Genomic DNA, 16352 nt, shown 5'->3' with positions numbered 1-16352 from the left:
CTTTCCCCATCTGTGTCCACCTGACAGCTCCCCAGGGCAGGGCAGGGCAGGGGAGGGGAGGGGAGGGCAGGGGGGGAGGACAGAGGAGGGCAGGGCAGGGGAAGGTAGGGGAGGGCAGGGGAGGGGAGGGGAGGGCAGGGGGGGAGGACAGAGGAGAGCAGGGCAGGGGAAGGTAGGGGAGGGCAGGGGAGGGGAGGGGAGGGCAGGGCAGGGGAGGGCAGGGGAGGGCAGGGGAGGGGAGGACAGGGGAGGACAGGGGAAGGAGGGGAGGGCAAGGCAGGGGATGGGAGGGGAGGGGAGGGAAGGGGAGGGCAGGGGAGGGCAGGGCAGGGAAGGGGAGGGCAGGGAAGGGGAGGGCAGGGGAGGGCAGGGCAAGGCAGGGCAGGGCAGGGGAGGGCAGGGGAGGGGAGGGGAGGACAGGGGAGGGCAGGGAAGGGGAGGGGAGGGCAGGGGAGGGAGGGGAGGGGAGGGCAGGGCAGGGCAGGGCAGGAAGGCAGCAGAGCCTTTCAGAAGGGGCCAGGCAGAACAGCCCCCCAACCACTGGGCAGCATTTCCAGTAGAGACTTCAAGGCAGGGCTGACCCACCTAGATGCCCAATCCAGGACAGGGACTGAGAGTGTCTCAGCAGGTGGCACGTGGGTGGGTGGTGGCCCAGGAGGCCCCTCTCATCCTGGTCCTCTGGCAGACCACTGGGTCTTAGGTGTAGTGTGGTGGAGCCCCAAAGGCCAGCTTTCTAAGCCAGCTGGGGGGGATGGGTACCACATGGCTGAGCAGGGGCCATGTCCCCCAAGCTCCCCGGCTTTGTGGGGTCCCACAGGCCCCTCTCTCCAGGAAGCTCTGAGGTCCGCGACCTCAGGCAGTTTTCTCAGCCCTGACCCTGTGACTGTGACGTCAGCAGCCAGTCCCCTGCCCTCCCCTCCCCTCCCCGAGGGCGGGCGGGCGCCGCAGGCCACTCACTCTCTGTGCGAAGCTTCTTCTGCTCCATGATGCGGATGTCCTTCCTGAGCATGTCCAGGGCGGCCACCTGCTCCTCCCGCTCCTGCGTGACCTTGACCAGCTCCTGCTGCAGGCGGAGCCAGGTCACCTGGGCCTGGTTGACACTGGCATTGTGCTCGTCCATCTGCTTGGTCAGCCTTTTGATTTCCAGCTCCAGGGGCCCCAATTCTTCCCCCTGAAAAGGACACGTCAGAATGTGGAGCGAGCCTCTGGGTGAAGGCCTCTCTTTGAGTGGGCTGCAGAGTCTTGGATTTCTACCCTGGGGGCTCGGGGGCTCTCAGGAGGGCTGGGGACCTCCAGTTTGCTGGTTTTGAGGCCCTAGGTCTAAGCCCTAAGGAGCCCTTGTGGGTGTGGCTCTGGTATACAGGGGGCTTGGGCCGCCAAGGCTCAGGTTTGGCTCCTGGGGATCCACCGGGTTTGGGGGATGGAGGAGCCAGAGGGCAGGAGTTACCCGAGCGCTGGCCGGCCACCACCCAGGCACTCGGGGACTCCGACACTCGGAAAGGTGCTGGGGTTCCAGGACCCGGGCAGTGGGTCCAGTCCAGCCTGACACTCATTAGACCACTTCATTTTCAGCAGCAGTGGTCAGCAGGTCAGATCCAGCCCCCACCTGTCTGCCTGGGCCTCAGGCCATTAACAAATTCAAAACTAGGTTGCCCTGTGCTAGGTGCTAGGCGAGAAGGCACAGGGTTCTGAGGTCCACCCTGCCAGGCCCTTCCCTCCTGGGGGCAGGGTGGAGCTGAGTGGATGGGACTGGTCAGTCGCACCCCGCCCTTCCTGCCTGGCCTCTCACCCCCATCTCCGAGACCGTCTGCTCCAGCTGCTTGTTGAAGAAGTTGATGAGGCCCTGCTTCCTCTCGATGAGGATCGTGCGCCGGGCGATCTCGTTCTCACTGTTGGTGATGAGGTCGTTCACCCTCTTCACCTCCTTGTCCAGCTCGCCCAGCACCCTCTGATGCGTGTCCAGCCTGCAGTTGGTGTGGGTGATGTCCAGGGTGGCCTGAGCAATGTCGCCATCGAGTTTGGAAAGGTGCGTCACCTGAGTTGGTGAAAGGAACTCGGTGAGCATGATTCCCCAGGGTTCTGGAGGAGCGGCCCGACCTGCGGCAGTGGGGGAGGAGGACACGGAGCCCACGTGTCGAATTCTCACTAAGAGAAAGGTAAGGCTGCTGGGTTTTCTTGTTGAACAAACAGCAGCATACGTGGAGGGGCGAGGTAAGACCCAGAGCAGCACAGGCAGGAGGCGGCATCCCTGTAATTCCACCGAGGTCCACCGCTCTCCTCTCCTCCAATCTTATGAGGCCCCTCCTCCTCCCGCAGAACAGAACCAGGACCACACTCCACTTATTGGGTTGTAACCCACTCTGGCCTTTGGCAAATCAATTCTGATATTCTAGGTCATGTACTTAATTTTTTTTTAGTTGTCCATGGACATAACACCTTTATTTTATTGATTTTTATCGGGTGCTGAGGATCAAACCCAGTGCCTCGCACATGCCAGGCGAGCGCTGTACCACTGAGTCCCAGCCCCAGTACGACACCCGTGGTTTGGTGACAGCGTATGAGGCAGCCATGATCACCAGATGGCCATTCCTGACCACCAGTCCCTACGGGGGCACTGTGTTGCTGCTCTGGGCGGCCGGCAGACACCAGGGAGGAAGACAAGACCCCTCCCTCTTTGAGCTCGCAACCTGTTATAAATATTCCTAAATAATGCTGCAGAAAACACCAAACTTCTTTTTTATTCAATGGGACCAGTGTCCTTCCATTTTACTGAAAAGCTGGACAAGATTCTGGACAGAAAAGATCCTTCTGTGGAGCGCAGACCCCGCTCAGGCCCGGGGGTGCCGGCTTCTGGTGGCCAGCACAGGCCACAGGGCAGGCCAGGGCTGCACAGGCTCCCCGCTGCCCCAGGCCTCACGGCCACCTGCCTCCGGCTGGGCCCTCTGGGGAAGAGTCAGATCAGGCTTCCCTTCCTGCGAAGGTCACTGAGAGGTCAGTGTGAAGATCTGGAGGCAGCCAGGCTCAGCACCACCTGGTCCTGGGGACAGGCAGAGGCTGTTGGCTCAAGATCAGGGTCCTCCTCCCGCTCAAGGCCCAGGGCTCCTGCCGACTCCAGCCCTCCTGGGGGCCACCTCGGTCTCTCCTCTGTGACCCCTACTGGCTCCACGCCCCACACTCACTTCTGACTGCAAAGCCCAGACCCCACCCACCTGGCACCGAATGTCCAGCCTCTCTTGTCTAGCGGGAATGGCTTTGCCCACTGGCCCTCTCTGGACCAGCCCGATGCCCATTTCTGAGACAGGATCTCTGCAGGGGTCAGTGCCTCCCCACGCCCCTCTCTTCCTGCTCTCCTGCTAGAGGCTCCGCTTCCTGGGTCCCTTTCCACCTCTGCCCCACAGGCTCCCTCTGTCACCAGCCAGGTCACCCAGAAAGCTCTGCCTGCCCCGCTCAGGCTCAGGCGGCTTGTGCTCCTCAGGAGACCACCCTGTCCTCCCCCGGGACAGCGGCACTGTCCCCAGTTAACTGCCTCCACCCTCCTTGACCCCTGCTCACTCCCTCTGATCCTAACTCCTGACGGAATCCTGTCCGTCCACCCTCTGTTCACCTTCCCAGATATGCCCCCGCCTCTGCCCTGCCCTGCCTGCCCCCAGAGCTGGGCTTTAGAGCCTTCAAACAGTGTCCCCTGTCATAATGGACGGATTTGTTGGTCTGAGACTCTTTCCTGCCCTCTTCTGGACAGAGGTGGTAGCACATGCTTGGCCCTGGCAGCTACCCAGGAAGGAACAGGGCAGGGACCTGGGATCTGCCTGGCTGCCACCCCGCGGCCAGGCAGTCTGCTTCCCTCTCACCCACCATGCTCCTCCTGGGCTCAGAGCACCCAGGACCACCTGCTTTTCCCGCCCGGTGGTCGTGGCCGGGCTCTGCTCCCAGGGAGCTGCCATGTCAGCTGGGCTGTCCAGGAGAGACCCATCCAGGCCCCTGTGGCCACCTAGTTCCGGCCCTGTGTTCCCCACTTCCTGGGTACCATCAACCAGAGCCAGCGGCCCTTCTCCTGGGGTGTCTGGGGTGGGTGGGTGGGGGCTGCTGATGAGGTGGCTGCAGCAGCCTCTGGGCGTCCTCCACAGGAACCTCCCCAGGGCAGGACTCCCAGGGTCACTCCATGGGCAGGGGCTCCCCAGGTCCCACCACAGGAAGAGCCAGAGAACAACGAATTGAAATAAGGAATCTTTTCTCTAAGGGCATGAGGGACCCCCAACAGCCGCTGAGACCCCAGTGACTCACAGCTGGGGGTTCCCTGTGCCGTGGGGCTCCACGGCACCCCAGTCCTTGGGTGGTGGTGGACAGTGACGCTCCCAGGCCACATGGTATCCACCTAAAATGCTCATGCCCTGGGCCCAGGACCCTGGCTCGGGCCATTGCCTTCAGAAGGGTGGACAAGGACTTGTACACAGAGTGCAGAGGCGGGGCTGTGGTGGCGTTGAGCCTAGAAGCAGCCCAAAGCTTCCAACAAGAGCACTCCTGAAGGAAGCACGGAGTGTAAGGAGGAATGAAGAGTCGCTGGGCCAAGGGTACTCAGCGGCATGGGATGGCACTGTGCGAAACCGTCGCTGCAGGGGAGGCAACCATGCAGCATCCACGCACTGTCCCCTGTGTCACCGTCCCCTGTGTCACCGTCCAGCAAAACTTAGGCAATGTGGGTTCAAATGGGGCGAGAAGCAGGCATCGGATGAGAGGCCATGTGTCTGGGGTGTGTTCACACGTGTGTTTGCAGGAGTGTTAGTGTGTGCGTGTGTGTGCGTGTGTGTACGTACGTGTACACGTGTGTGGGCATGTGTATGAACGGGGGCGAGTGTGTGTGTGAGAGCCTGCACTGGTGTGTGCGAGGATGAGTGTGTTTGTGCACAGAAACGTTTCCAGGAGGGAACGGCGAGGCTCTGAGAGGGGCCATTGTGGTGGGGATGAGAGGTCCCCTCTGTCACGCCCTGCCGCCCTTCTGTGCCCCTTTGTGGGCACCTCCTGTGCCATGTGTGGGCATCAGGAGACCCTTGCCTCCACACCCACTCTCAGGGAGGTGCTGCCCTACCATGTTGGTCTTCTTCTTCTGCAGCTTCAGCAGGAGCTGCTTGAAGTACTTGGTCATCTTGTTGGAGGTCATGTGCTCCTGCAGCTTGTCCATGATGGAGGCGTCCATCCTGTGCCGCAGGTCCAGCTCCTGGTGGGTGGTCTGCTGGACACTCTGCAGCTCGCTTGTAACAGCTGCGTGCTCCTGGAAAGGAAGAGCCATGGGTGGACAGTGCCGCAAGGTGGACCCGTGAGGGCTGGCTAGGGCCTCCGCCTGCAGCAAAGGGGGGACACCACGCACCTGGTGGCCCTTGCTCAGGGCGTCCTCTGTGTTCTGCAGGGTGAGCCTGTAGGTGTTGAACTCATTCTGCAGAACCTCGTGCTTAGCCAGGCACTGTGTGGTCAGCTTCTGCAGCAGGTTGGCCTCCGTCTCTGTCCGGTTCAGGATGCTGGCCAGCTTCTCATTCTTCTCTTCCTCCTTCATGATGGACTTCTTGTAGGCCTCCAGCTCGCTGTCGACGGACTTGGCTTGGTGCTGGCATTCTCTGCAGAAGGCAAGACGGCACAGGACAGACATCGGGGACCAAGGCACGCGGCCACACCCGGCTCCGAAGACCTCACCAAGTGGACGACATGCAGAGAAATGAGTCAGGAAACAACTCTTCTGATCGAAGCCCATTTGACTGCTGTTTTCTAACACACCCACAGAGCCATGACCACTGAAAGCCCACGCGTGAGACTCCGTGTCGTGACGACGGGAGAAGGGAAACAAGGGAGGGCCAGGCCTTTTCTGGGCTCCACTGCCCGCCGTCCTCCTCCCTCACAACAGCCCTAGAGAGGAAGCACCATTCCTGCCTGAGTCACACGGGCGGTCAGCAGGGTACTGGCCCCCACACTGCAGCATGGACCATTTAAGAGACTTGCAGTCAGTGGTGTGGCTGGAGGAATGTGAGGTGAGTCCCTCTAAGTTCTGTGGCTCCCTCCCCTCAGCCTCCCACAGTGGAAACGCCTACAGTCAACATCAAGTTTTGAAGATTCTGGACAACGGTGCGGAAATCAGACACAGTGAGTCTTGGTTGTTCTTTTACAAAATTAGTTTGGCAATTCTAACTCCTTTAGTCTACCACGCGGCCTGCGCAGTGGTTTCATTAATGAGGTTCTAGGCATAAAGTTAGTTAGAAGAGATCGAAATAAAACACACAGACTCAGTTACCTTATTTATATTGCTAGGTCCGAGACGGCTCACCTCTCTGGTTCCCACCTCTAGCCGCCCAGCAGGGCAGCGAGGATTACTCTGGGCTAGCAGGAGAGAGAGAGAGAGCGAACACGCCTGGGAGTAGCCTTTTATTTGGGGAACAAGAGATTCAGGGGAGAATTCCATCCAATGAAGGTTGAGGGGGGGCTGCACTCCAAGGTCAGGGTCAGTGATTGGTTCCCCGGGGTCAGTGGTCAGGCACACCCCCACACGGATGGGCTCTCTCATCAGGAAAGGGTCGGGAAAGCTCCGACACAGCCAGAGCGCCTCAGGCCCTTAACGGGAGTCACCCAATCACGCGTCAGAATGGCCCCCGACACTTTAGGTTTCCAAATACATGTTAGAATTAACTTATCAGGTCCAGGGGGAGGGGCACTGCCCACTGCGACTGTGATCGCCATCCTTCCTGCAAAGCCACAGTTATCAGCACAGGGTGGTCCGGCGAAAGCACAGTCACAGACAGCAGCGGAACAGAACGGATTCCACAAACACAGCATCAAGGAGAGAAGCTGGCCAGGACCCCCCAGACACGGCAAAACGCAATGGAGTGGATGGCACTGCTGACCATCAGAGCCACCACCAGGAGCCCGGGCAGAAAACGGAGAAGAAGGCCGCCACAGCCCCGGGGCAGGCAGCACCCCCATAAACAAGCAAAAACCAGAAAAGGAAGAAATTGACAAAAAATTCAGACCTCCTTTTGGGTTTCTTCAAAGACACTGTTAAGAGAAGAAAAGATGAGCCACGGACCGGAGGGAAATATTTTCAAAACACACATCTGAGAAAGAACTAGTCTGCAGAATATAAAAAGAACCCTCAGGTGGACCACGCGATTTAACAAGGAGCACAAGGCGGTTCTGCGGATGGCCACAGCGCACAGGACCCTGGTCCCAGCGCGGTGAGAGCCGCTGGAAATGCCACGGGAACCAGCGCGTGGCAGAGGCCGTGGGGTCTCAGTTCCCTCAGGAGCAGCTCGACCCTCGGCCAACCCCCCACCCCCGGGGCGAAATGGCGCAGCCACAGGTCGGGATCCGGTCGGCCCTGGGAAGCAGAGACCGCTGGTCCTGCACCCAGGGCGTCCGGATGCATTAAGCCAAGCCGCCAGCAAGGGCAGCCCCTGTCCTCCCACAGAGGGGCCTCGCGGGCGGAGCCGCCTCTGCCTGGTCAGGACCGAGGGAAGGAAGTCCCCGAGGCCAACCTTCTGCTTCCCTCTGGAGCAGTGTGACAGCTGAGTCCCACGGTTCAGGTTTCCCCTGCACATTCAGGACAGGGGGCAAGACCCCGAAAGCTACCTGGAGAGCAGCAGAATAGGCAGACGGGGAAGGCCAGGTGCTTAGAACAGAGCCAGACCCGCCGCTTGCGTCTGAGACACAGGGGCCCATCTTAAGGTGCTGGCCCCAAGACCTGGGAGGTCTCTGGGAAGTCGGATGACCAGGCAAGAGTTAAAGCGCGGTCTCCCTGTAGGGTGAAGAGGTGTGCAAGCCACTGGAACCTGCTGGAGGGATTCACTACCTGAAGCGATCCCCGGGCAGCCGAGAGGAAAAGGCCACCCAGCCGGTGAGGCTGCGGGACTCCTGCCAGCCGGACAGATGGCCAGGTGCTCTGGGTGAGAGGCAGAAGCCGAAGGGGCCAGGGCCTTGGTGCTCCACCCCTAGGCCCCTGGCAGCACCTGTGTCACTGCCCCATGTTCTTGCCACAGGTGGGAGCTGGCCAGTCAAGGAGGGAGCCTCTGTTCAGACCTTCATATTGATTTTTCATGAGGCACATGAGGAGGGGGCATTGTTGTGGCCGAGTCAGCCTCTGGTGAGCTGGATTCATGTAACTGACCAGAGGACAAAGGCTCCCGGTGAGACTGCAAAACTGCTTCCAGTCAGTGGCCTGCTGGGCCCAGGAGGGGGGCCAGCCAGCCGTGTGGCCGCGGGCCTGCAGCCTGACCAGGAGTGCCTCCATGTCTGTTTTCTAAATGTCCTGCAGGCCTGCACACCCGAGGGCTGACCGCTGGTGTTCAGGAAGTCCTGAGTGAGGCCTCTCCCGACCTGTTCAGCCGGCTCAGATTTCCCTCTCCAAACCTTCTGGGTGCAGAGAGCGCCTCTGTGGTCACACTTACAGTTCTCACAGTGGCCCCTGCTCTTTGGAAAGGCTGACCGTGGTGTGGGGGCGGAGGCAGGGGCTGGGTGCACAACTGCAGGGCACAGAGGCCTTTAGCTCCCTGGGGGCCGGCGAGTGTGCACTGTTTTGCTGAGACGTTCACTCGGCACTGTGCACACCCATTTTTAAACACCAGATGCCTACTTTGTTCACCAATCCCGCTGGCACAACCCTAAGGTGTGAAAATGTGTTGAACTGTCAGAGCACTTTGACACACTGCTGGTGGGGATGTGACGGTCACAGTCATCTCTGGTGACGCCTGCAGACCTCTGTACCCTGGAACCCAGGGTGTGAGAGAACGCACGCTGCACCCTGCATGACAGAGCATTCCGGGCCTGGTGACACACGGCAACCCCATGGGAGGGACACACCGGGAGCCCTCAGGAGCCAGGGTGGACAGCACCGCACCCTCCCAGCAGAGCACAGGAGCGGCTCTGAACGGTGCTGGGGAAGCAGGTGCAGACAGTGCGCGGTACGGGGCGGGGCAGAAAAGGAAGGCCACCTGGGCCTGCGTCCCTGGCTCACAGGGGAAGCTAGGACAGGAGACCCAGGCAATCAGAGCCTTGGTGTACGGGAGGACACTGGGGGCTTCCCTGGGAGGGGGCTCAAGTCGTACATGGTTTTGCAATGTTTTTAACCCAGGTTCTATGATATCCATTCAGAAGATTAAAAGTTTAAAAAGATGGGTAGGGTGTGGCCAAGCTACATCTCTAAGGACATGTAGGGACGGCCAGGGGACGAGTCAAGGGGGACAATTTGCAGAGAGGACACGGTAAAGTCCTGGGGGCACAGGAAGCTGGACAACAGGAGGTCACGGAGGTGTCGCATTCCCCAGGGACCCAGGCCACCAGGCTCGGGGAGCCGCCAGTGCTGAGCCCTCTAAGAGACCCTCTGCCGCGGCCTTACTCAAGGTCACCAGGCAGCGTTGGGCAGGTGGCCTGGATTTGCAGACCAGTTAGCCCCTGCAGGGCAGGGAGACATCTGTCCGGCCACAACTGGCCTGGGCTCCTCTTCCTGTGTATTTAAGGGAAATGAGTCTTCAGACAGAATGTTCCAGAGGCCCCTCGGCTTTGTTTTGTTGATGGAGGGAAGAGGAGGAGTGAGGACTTTTAATCCAGCATGATTCATGTTGAATTGTCTTTTAAGAACAATCACATACACCTCAGCATTTTAAAAACCACAGCACCTGGTGTCTCCTGGCTGCCCCGACGGCACCAGGCTGGCTGCGGGCAGAGGCTTCGCTCCTCGACCGAGGGCCCGCTCTGCACTGCCCCCGTGGGTGCCAGAGGTGGCAACGACAGGACAGCCGTGGCGAGAGCGTGCCGCGCGGGAGCCACATGCCACCTCCAGAACCCAGCCTTCCGGGTCCCTGGGTGGCTTTGGGCATCCACATAGCACCCACGTCTCCAAATCCCCGTCTCAGAGCCACCTCCTCCCGCCCTTCCATGGGAATGGAACTGGGGATTCTGGGTGGACGGCATCCCCCAGGCGGATGGGAGGGAGGGGGTTTCTGCGCTCTGGAGGGGAGTCTGCCGATCAAGGGGAGGCAGTGTCCCAGGGTCCACCCCTGCTCTTTCCCTTTCCCTAATCCTGCCAGGAAATCTGAGTAGGAGCCTTGCTGCCCCATGGCCTTCGAGAGCGGGAACCTCGTGTCCCTGGAGATCCAGGGACCTGGAGAGGTGGGGCTGAGAAGGCCTTCTAGACCGGCCAATGCCCTCGCGTCCCCAGCCCACCTGCCACCTGGCTGCTGCTCCCCGGGACGGCTGACCCCCGTGTGGCCATACCTGAGGGCCTCCGTGATGGTGCGGTGCGCCTCGTTGCGGTGCTTCATGCCCACCAGGCTGGTGGACCACTGCTGCAGGATGCGCTTCTTCTCCATGTTGATGGCGTCGATCTCCATGCAGGCCTGCCGCGGGAGGGGCCGCGGGCACAGGTGAGGGCCAGGGCTTCTCGGGAGCGGCCTCTTTCCCCCCATCTGCCCTCTTTCTTGTCACGCAACAGCAAAGGATAACAGGAAGCCAAACGGGCTTCAAGGAAGCCTGGAATCCCTTCAAGCCTCTGGCAGGGGCCGAGGTGCTTGGGGCTGGGAGTCCCCGAGGCTGCCGGCTGCCGCCTGGTTGGCCCAAGTGTGTTCTTTCTAACAGGGGTGGAGCCTGTCTTCCCAGTGAGGGGTTTTCATTTTACCTATGGCTTTTCTGAAGTATCAACGTGTTGTTTGAGTGTGTTTTAGTAGTTTCCTTGGAATGAAGTTCAAGGAGTGATATTTGGGGGAAGGGGAGTGATTTTGCTACAAATTAAGTGTTGTCCTCAATAAGGGTCCTGACAGCAGGGAGGGACCCTGTGTGGAGGCCCGGGGTGGAGGTCCAGGGTGGAGGCTGGGCTTCCCTCTGGCTCCTCGGCCCTTGCCAGTTCAGTGGGGATGGCCCGCCTTTTCCATCAGCTGCTCACTGGCTTCTCAGTTCACCAGAGGAGCATCCGTGGCATCTACTGGCCCAGGAAGGAAAATCAAAGACCCTGGGAGTCCCCTGTCCTGGTGGAGCCACGCCAGGATTGGAGGCAAAGGTGCAAACAGGCCTCAAAAAAGCAGAAACCCTGCAGCGTCGCCCCAGTGCGCTGGATTCTGGTGATTCTCCAAGCCTCCTCACACCCTCTGTGGTGGGCAGTGGTCTGTCCCTCCCCAAGTCATGAGGAGATTCAACCCCCACGCTGGATATCAAGAGGAGGGACCAGGCGGGACCTTGAAGGTGTGACTAGGGCTCTGCCATCACAGGTGGAAAAAGGCTGCAGTTCTGGGGAGATTTTGCCCATGAAAGCTCGCCCCAGGCCTCAGGCACCCTGTTCTCACCTTGGGACGCTGCTAGCAAGAAGGCGGTCCCCAGATGCAGTCCCTTGACCTTGGACCAAAGATGGTCCCCAGATGTAGGACCTTGATCCCAAATAAACCTCTTCTACAGAGCCTCCCCGGGTGAGGTGCTGTGCCCTCAGCAGTGGAAAACAGGCTGAGACGGCCCCTGCTGGCTGGTGCGTGAGGTCTGTCTGCATGTAGCTCACGGGGTCCTCGCCTGCGGAGTTTCATTGCTGCTGTGGTCCCTCCCGTCCTTTCTGTTACGGTTCTGCTCTGGGTGATGCTTAGAGGCCCCTTCAGCCCCGGATTATATAAAAATTTCCTTTCACCTCCTGGTCCACTCCCCTGTTTAAATACTTGATTCCCCCTGGAACTTGCTGTGGTGGCTGGTGTGAGGGAAGGGCTGACTTTCCCTGGTGACCGCCCGTGAGCAGACTCCACTGGACCCACATTTTCTGTCGGCTCCCTACCTCATTCCAGTGTTTTAGTACCTGGCGGGGTGGGGGCAGCACGAGGGTGACCCTGTCCCAGTTGGCCCAGGACTCTCTTGGGTTCAGGCCCACGTGCTGGGAATCCCTTCCATCCCAGGTATGGGTCAGCTGGCTGCCCCACCGGACCTTCCCTGCCCCGATTCCTGGCTGGAAAATTCCAGAAGCACTTTCTTAACCAAGAGGCTCAGCTTCCCCCTGAGGTGTGAATGGAACCCACCCTGGGTTGATGGTCTTCCCAGGTGAACAGGACAGACGGCTTGGCGATGCCACACCCTCCTCCTGCCACCCTGGGACCAGGCTTGCTGTCCCCCCTTCAAGTCCCCTCTTCTTGTGTTCGATGACTTCTGAGTCATTCCTGCACTAGCGAATGCAGACAGCAACTCTGGTAAACCCCAGCCAGGTCACTTTGGTTCCTGGTGTTGACAGCCGCAGCTCCTACCCAGGAGCTCATCTCCTCTTCCTGGGGCAGACGGTGGCACTGCCTGGGAGTGCCGGCCACCCCAGGGCTGAGAACTGTCACCAAGACTTCAGTCCTCTGCAGAAGAGGCTGGCAGCCGGCTCAGGACTTGCTAGGGTCCCCCAGAATTGGAAGTGCCTCATTTCCTGGCAGAACTTCCACGCCCTGTCCTAGGGCCCCGGGGTACCAGCTGGACCTCACCATGGGCACAGCCAGGGGTTCCCAGAGGCTAAAGAAGATGGGCAGATGGGCAAGGCCCGGCGTTCTGACTCTCTGCACTCGCGGCCGGTTGCAGTCACTCGTCAATGGTGGCATCAATAGTGGCACAGCCCAGAAGACTCCACGGCCCAGGAGTCGGGGTGTCAGGGCGTTCTTACCTCACTCACTGCTTTCCTTAAGATCTGGGTGTCCTCAGCTTGGGCAAGGTACTGCGCCTCGAACAGAGAGATGTCGTCTTCCAGCTGGCTGGTCCGCATGGTGAGATGGTCCACGAACAGGTCCTGGGTTCAGGATGAGAAGGTGCTCAGAGAAGACCTGTCCACACCTGAGGACCACTCCACAACCCGACCCAAGTCAGCGCCCAGGCTGCCTCGTCCTCCCCGCTGGCAGGGCCCCGTGGGCAGCCGAGGGAAGGTTCAGAGATGACCGGCTGCAGGACCCTCGGCGCACCTGCTTTCTCTTCTCTGCCTCCGCCCGCGTGCGCTCCACCTCGGCCTTCTTCACCACCTGCTTCATCACGCAGATGTCGTCCCGCACGTCCTGGTCCACGTTCTGCATGTAGAAGAGATTCAGGGCCAACCTCTCCATCTCCAACTGCAGGGCTGCCACTGGGGAGACAGGAGCGGCCATCAGCTCTCCATCTCCAACTGCAGGGCTGCCACTGCAGAGTCAGGAGCAGGCCGTCAGCTCCTCCCGCGCTTCGCGTGGTCTGGAAGGAGGGGAGGGGACAACACCTGGGACCCCCACCATTGCCGGGCAGGGCCGGGGACCATGCTTCCAGGTGGGGCTGGGATTGTGCTTGAACCACAAAGACCCAGGCTTTGACCAGGGCCAGTGCGGGCCCCAGGGTGAGGCGGGCCCCCAGGCTGGGCCTCCAGCGGGCAGTACTTCCCATCCCCACTCAGAGCTGGAGAACGGTTTTTATCTGTGTTCCCCCCAAAAGACTGGACCCCAAGGAATGGATTCCCTTTAAGGAGAGTCCCATGAGATGGATGGTGAGGCTGGAATGGCCACCTGTTTGGGCAGCTGTGCCTCAACAAAGAATCGCTGCTCCCTGGCATGGCGTGCGCCAGGGCAGAGCGCACCCACCAGAGGCTCAGGGCTGCTGGGTGGAGACGAGTCGGGTCAGGCGCCCTCGAAGGACACAGCCCAAGCTCCAAAAGAAGATGCTTTTAAAGGTCCAGTGACTGTGGAATTTCCAGCGCTGTGAACGCTCGCTCCTGTCTGCAGGATCCGGAGGCAGGAGCAGGGCGGCGGCAGCCCCGCAGGGAGACTGGCCAGCTGTGTGTCGGGGCTCCCAACGGCTGCCTCAGGGTTTGGTTCTCGTCAGTGTGAGGCACTGGGCAGCTCTCCTTGGACCTGTGGGGTGACAGTTCCACCAACGTGGACGCTCCTCATCCACGATTTCTATTTCTCCTCTTCTCCTGCTCACGACTCCATTTCTCTGACGGACTCGTTAGGCCCTGGAAGGGAGCGTTCTCTCCTCTTCTGGGTCTTTATCCCTCTCTCGGACCCACTGGGCAGTCTCTGTTGTGGTGACTGCCAGTCACTGCCCTTGGTGATGGCGCCCAGGGCCTGGCACTGCCAGGCTCCACCTCTGAGCTACAGCCTGCTCCCTTTCGCACAGTTCGCTGTCATCTGAGATTGCTCCTGCCAGGGAGCACAGGTGTGCCAGGGCGTCCATGCTGCGTCTAGGGAAGCACTGCCTGACTGTCCTTCAAGGAGACGGAGACAACGGACCCTCTGCGCAGGGCTGAGCTCTGCTCCGGATCACGGACATCCTGACCCCTGGGCTCCTCCGAATGTGACTGCACCTGGACATAGCGCCTTTAAAGAAGTGCCAAGGCCAAGTGGGGCACTAGGGTAGCCCTGGCCCAGCCTGTGTTCTCATAAGAGATCAAGACACAGAGGGGTTTCCCTGAGAGACTCAGGAGGAGAGGCCATCGCACACTGAGGAGCCACCGGAGGAGCCAGCCCCACAACACCACCATCGGGGACGTCCAGCCCCCAGGGCTGTGAGAAATGAACCTCTGGTTTCAGCCACCGGTCCGTGGGACTTGGCATGGCACTGAGCGGACCACTTCACCACCTTCACACACCAGGCGTGCGTTCCACGCGTTCCTAAGAGCACCCATCCCACCCTCCTCTGTGTGAGCAGCTAAGTCAAGGTTCATTCCCTGTTAGCCAAGGTGAACCCACTCTGTTTTTGGCACCAGGGGTCTTCTCCCTGACTGCCCTGCCTGCCCGTCTCCCTGCCCCTTCTCCTACTGGAATGTTGGTGGTCTGTACTGACTCCTGGGAGTAATAAAAACGCTGTGGGCAGGATTTTCAAATGGCTCCCACATCTCTGCCTCTTGGGGCTACTCTGTGATTGTGCTACTGACGCCACAGGGAGGTCACCGGGTGGCCTGGGCTGGCAGGTGACCCTCTAAGAGCCAGTGTTCCCTGAGGATGGTGGTAAAGGGGAAGTCACAGTGGGAAGGATGGACAGTCTCCAAGGCTGGCTGGGAGGGGAGGGTCTGGGTGGCGTCTGCAGGAGCTGGGTACAGCCTTGTGGCAGTCAGCAGAGAAGGGGGCTCAGCCTCACAGGTGCAGGGGCCTGAAGACCCCCAGTGATGGGAACAAGCTCGGGAGCAGAGTTCCCCGGGAACTTCACTAGGAGGACGGTCACCACAGCGACTCGGCCTTGCCAGGTCCTGAGTGGAGCCTGGACTGCTCGCCAGACCCTCTGACAGGTACAGCTGGGAGCCAGCGCATTTGTGGCTGTGTGCTGGAGGGCTGGATGTCGTCACTGACGTCTCAAGGGGCTTGTCCCCATTTGTGATTCTTGACAGGGACGTTTTCAGCTCTTCTGTAATCCCACCCGCCCAAGCCCTCCCCTCCGGCCTCTGTGCTCCACATCGTGCCTGAAGACCTTCTGCACCCCAGGTGACGAGGGATGACCTGGCGTGTTCTTCTCGTGCTTTTGTGAATTTCTTAAATCTTTACTGTACCTGAACTTATTTCCCTGGAGTGGGAACGACGGAGGACAAAGCACTTCTTTTTCAGAAGATGGAGAACTTTCAGCGGGCTAGGTGCGGCTCCGCAGCGGGGTGCTTGCCCAGCATGCACGAGGCCCTGGGCTCCCTCCCCAGCACTGAAAAGAAACTCAGCGACTCCAACAAAGCAGCCTGCACGATTAGGTGGCTTTCAGTAGCTGATTCCAAAGCGCGTTCGCAGGTGCTCTCCGCCAACGCTGGCCGCTCCTCCCTGGAACTGCCAGCTGCTTTCCTCCCTCCTGTTACGGGGCAGAGTTCCAGGGAGCCTCCTCGCTTGACCAGACATCTCCTTCGTGATGTCTCCTTTTCCAGAGGTTTTTGGGTACTCTTGTGCATTTAGACCTCCAAGGTAATTTTCAAATCAACTTTCAAGGCATAGAGCTCTTTATGGTGGAAATGGGACCCTCCAGGAGACAGACGGGACCCTCCAGGAGGAGAGCAGCACTGGAATACTTAGCTGTGCAGATGAGGCGGGAGGGAGCAACAGAGCCTCCTGCAGCTGCTCATATCTGCAGAGGTACTCTTCAGGGAGGGCACCTGAGCCAACCTCGGCAGTGGCCTGGGGCCGGGGTGGTGGGGTGGGGGCACTTCTCACCGTGGAGATCTTCAATTCCGAATGTTGCTTCAAAGTAAGACACTGGCCAATCAGCTCAACCTCACCAGAAACAGCCCAGCATGGACCTTAGCTGGTGCTGCACGAAATTTATTATTAACTTAGAGAGAAGTGACACTGATGCATTAGTGCCTTCCTGTGGAGCCACCAGGTTGCTCCATTCAGTGAAGCCTGCTCCGTCTCACCCGTTAGCATCGTTTTCTCCTGACGGCTCACCCCGTTCTTGTG

At 59.9% G+C, this 16352-nt stretch overlaps 1 protein-coding gene across 1 annotated transcript in view; it reads right to left on the bottom strand.

Annotated features, from left to right (window-relative positions):
* Positions 1-16352, bottom strand: part of CCDC40 (coiled-coil domain 40 molecular ruler complex subunit) — a 37852-nt gene that overhangs the window by 8585 nt on the left and 12915 nt on the right. The window contains exons 8-14 of the mRNA XM_081272742.1: positions 12924-13081; positions 12632-12754; positions 10246-10367; positions 5363-5606; positions 5084-5266; positions 1790-2035; positions 958-1171 (exon numbers count right to left, since the gene is read on the bottom strand). Of these exons, the coding sequence (XP_081128868.1) occupies positions 958-1171; positions 1790-2035; positions 5084-5266; positions 5363-5606; positions 10246-10367; positions 12632-12754; positions 12924-13081 (1290 nt within the window). The remainder of the gene's footprint in view (positions 1-957; positions 1172-1789; positions 2036-5083; positions 5267-5362; positions 5607-10245; positions 10368-12631; positions 12755-12923; positions 13082-16352) is intronic.

This window comes from Spermophilus citellus (genome assembly GCF_964194105.1).
Source record: "Spermophilus citellus genome assembly, chromosome: 17".
NCBI lineage: Eukaryota > Metazoa > Chordata > Mammalia > Rodentia > Sciuridae > Spermophilus > Spermophilus citellus.
This window is presented reverse-complemented; position numbering and strand designations above follow the sequence as displayed.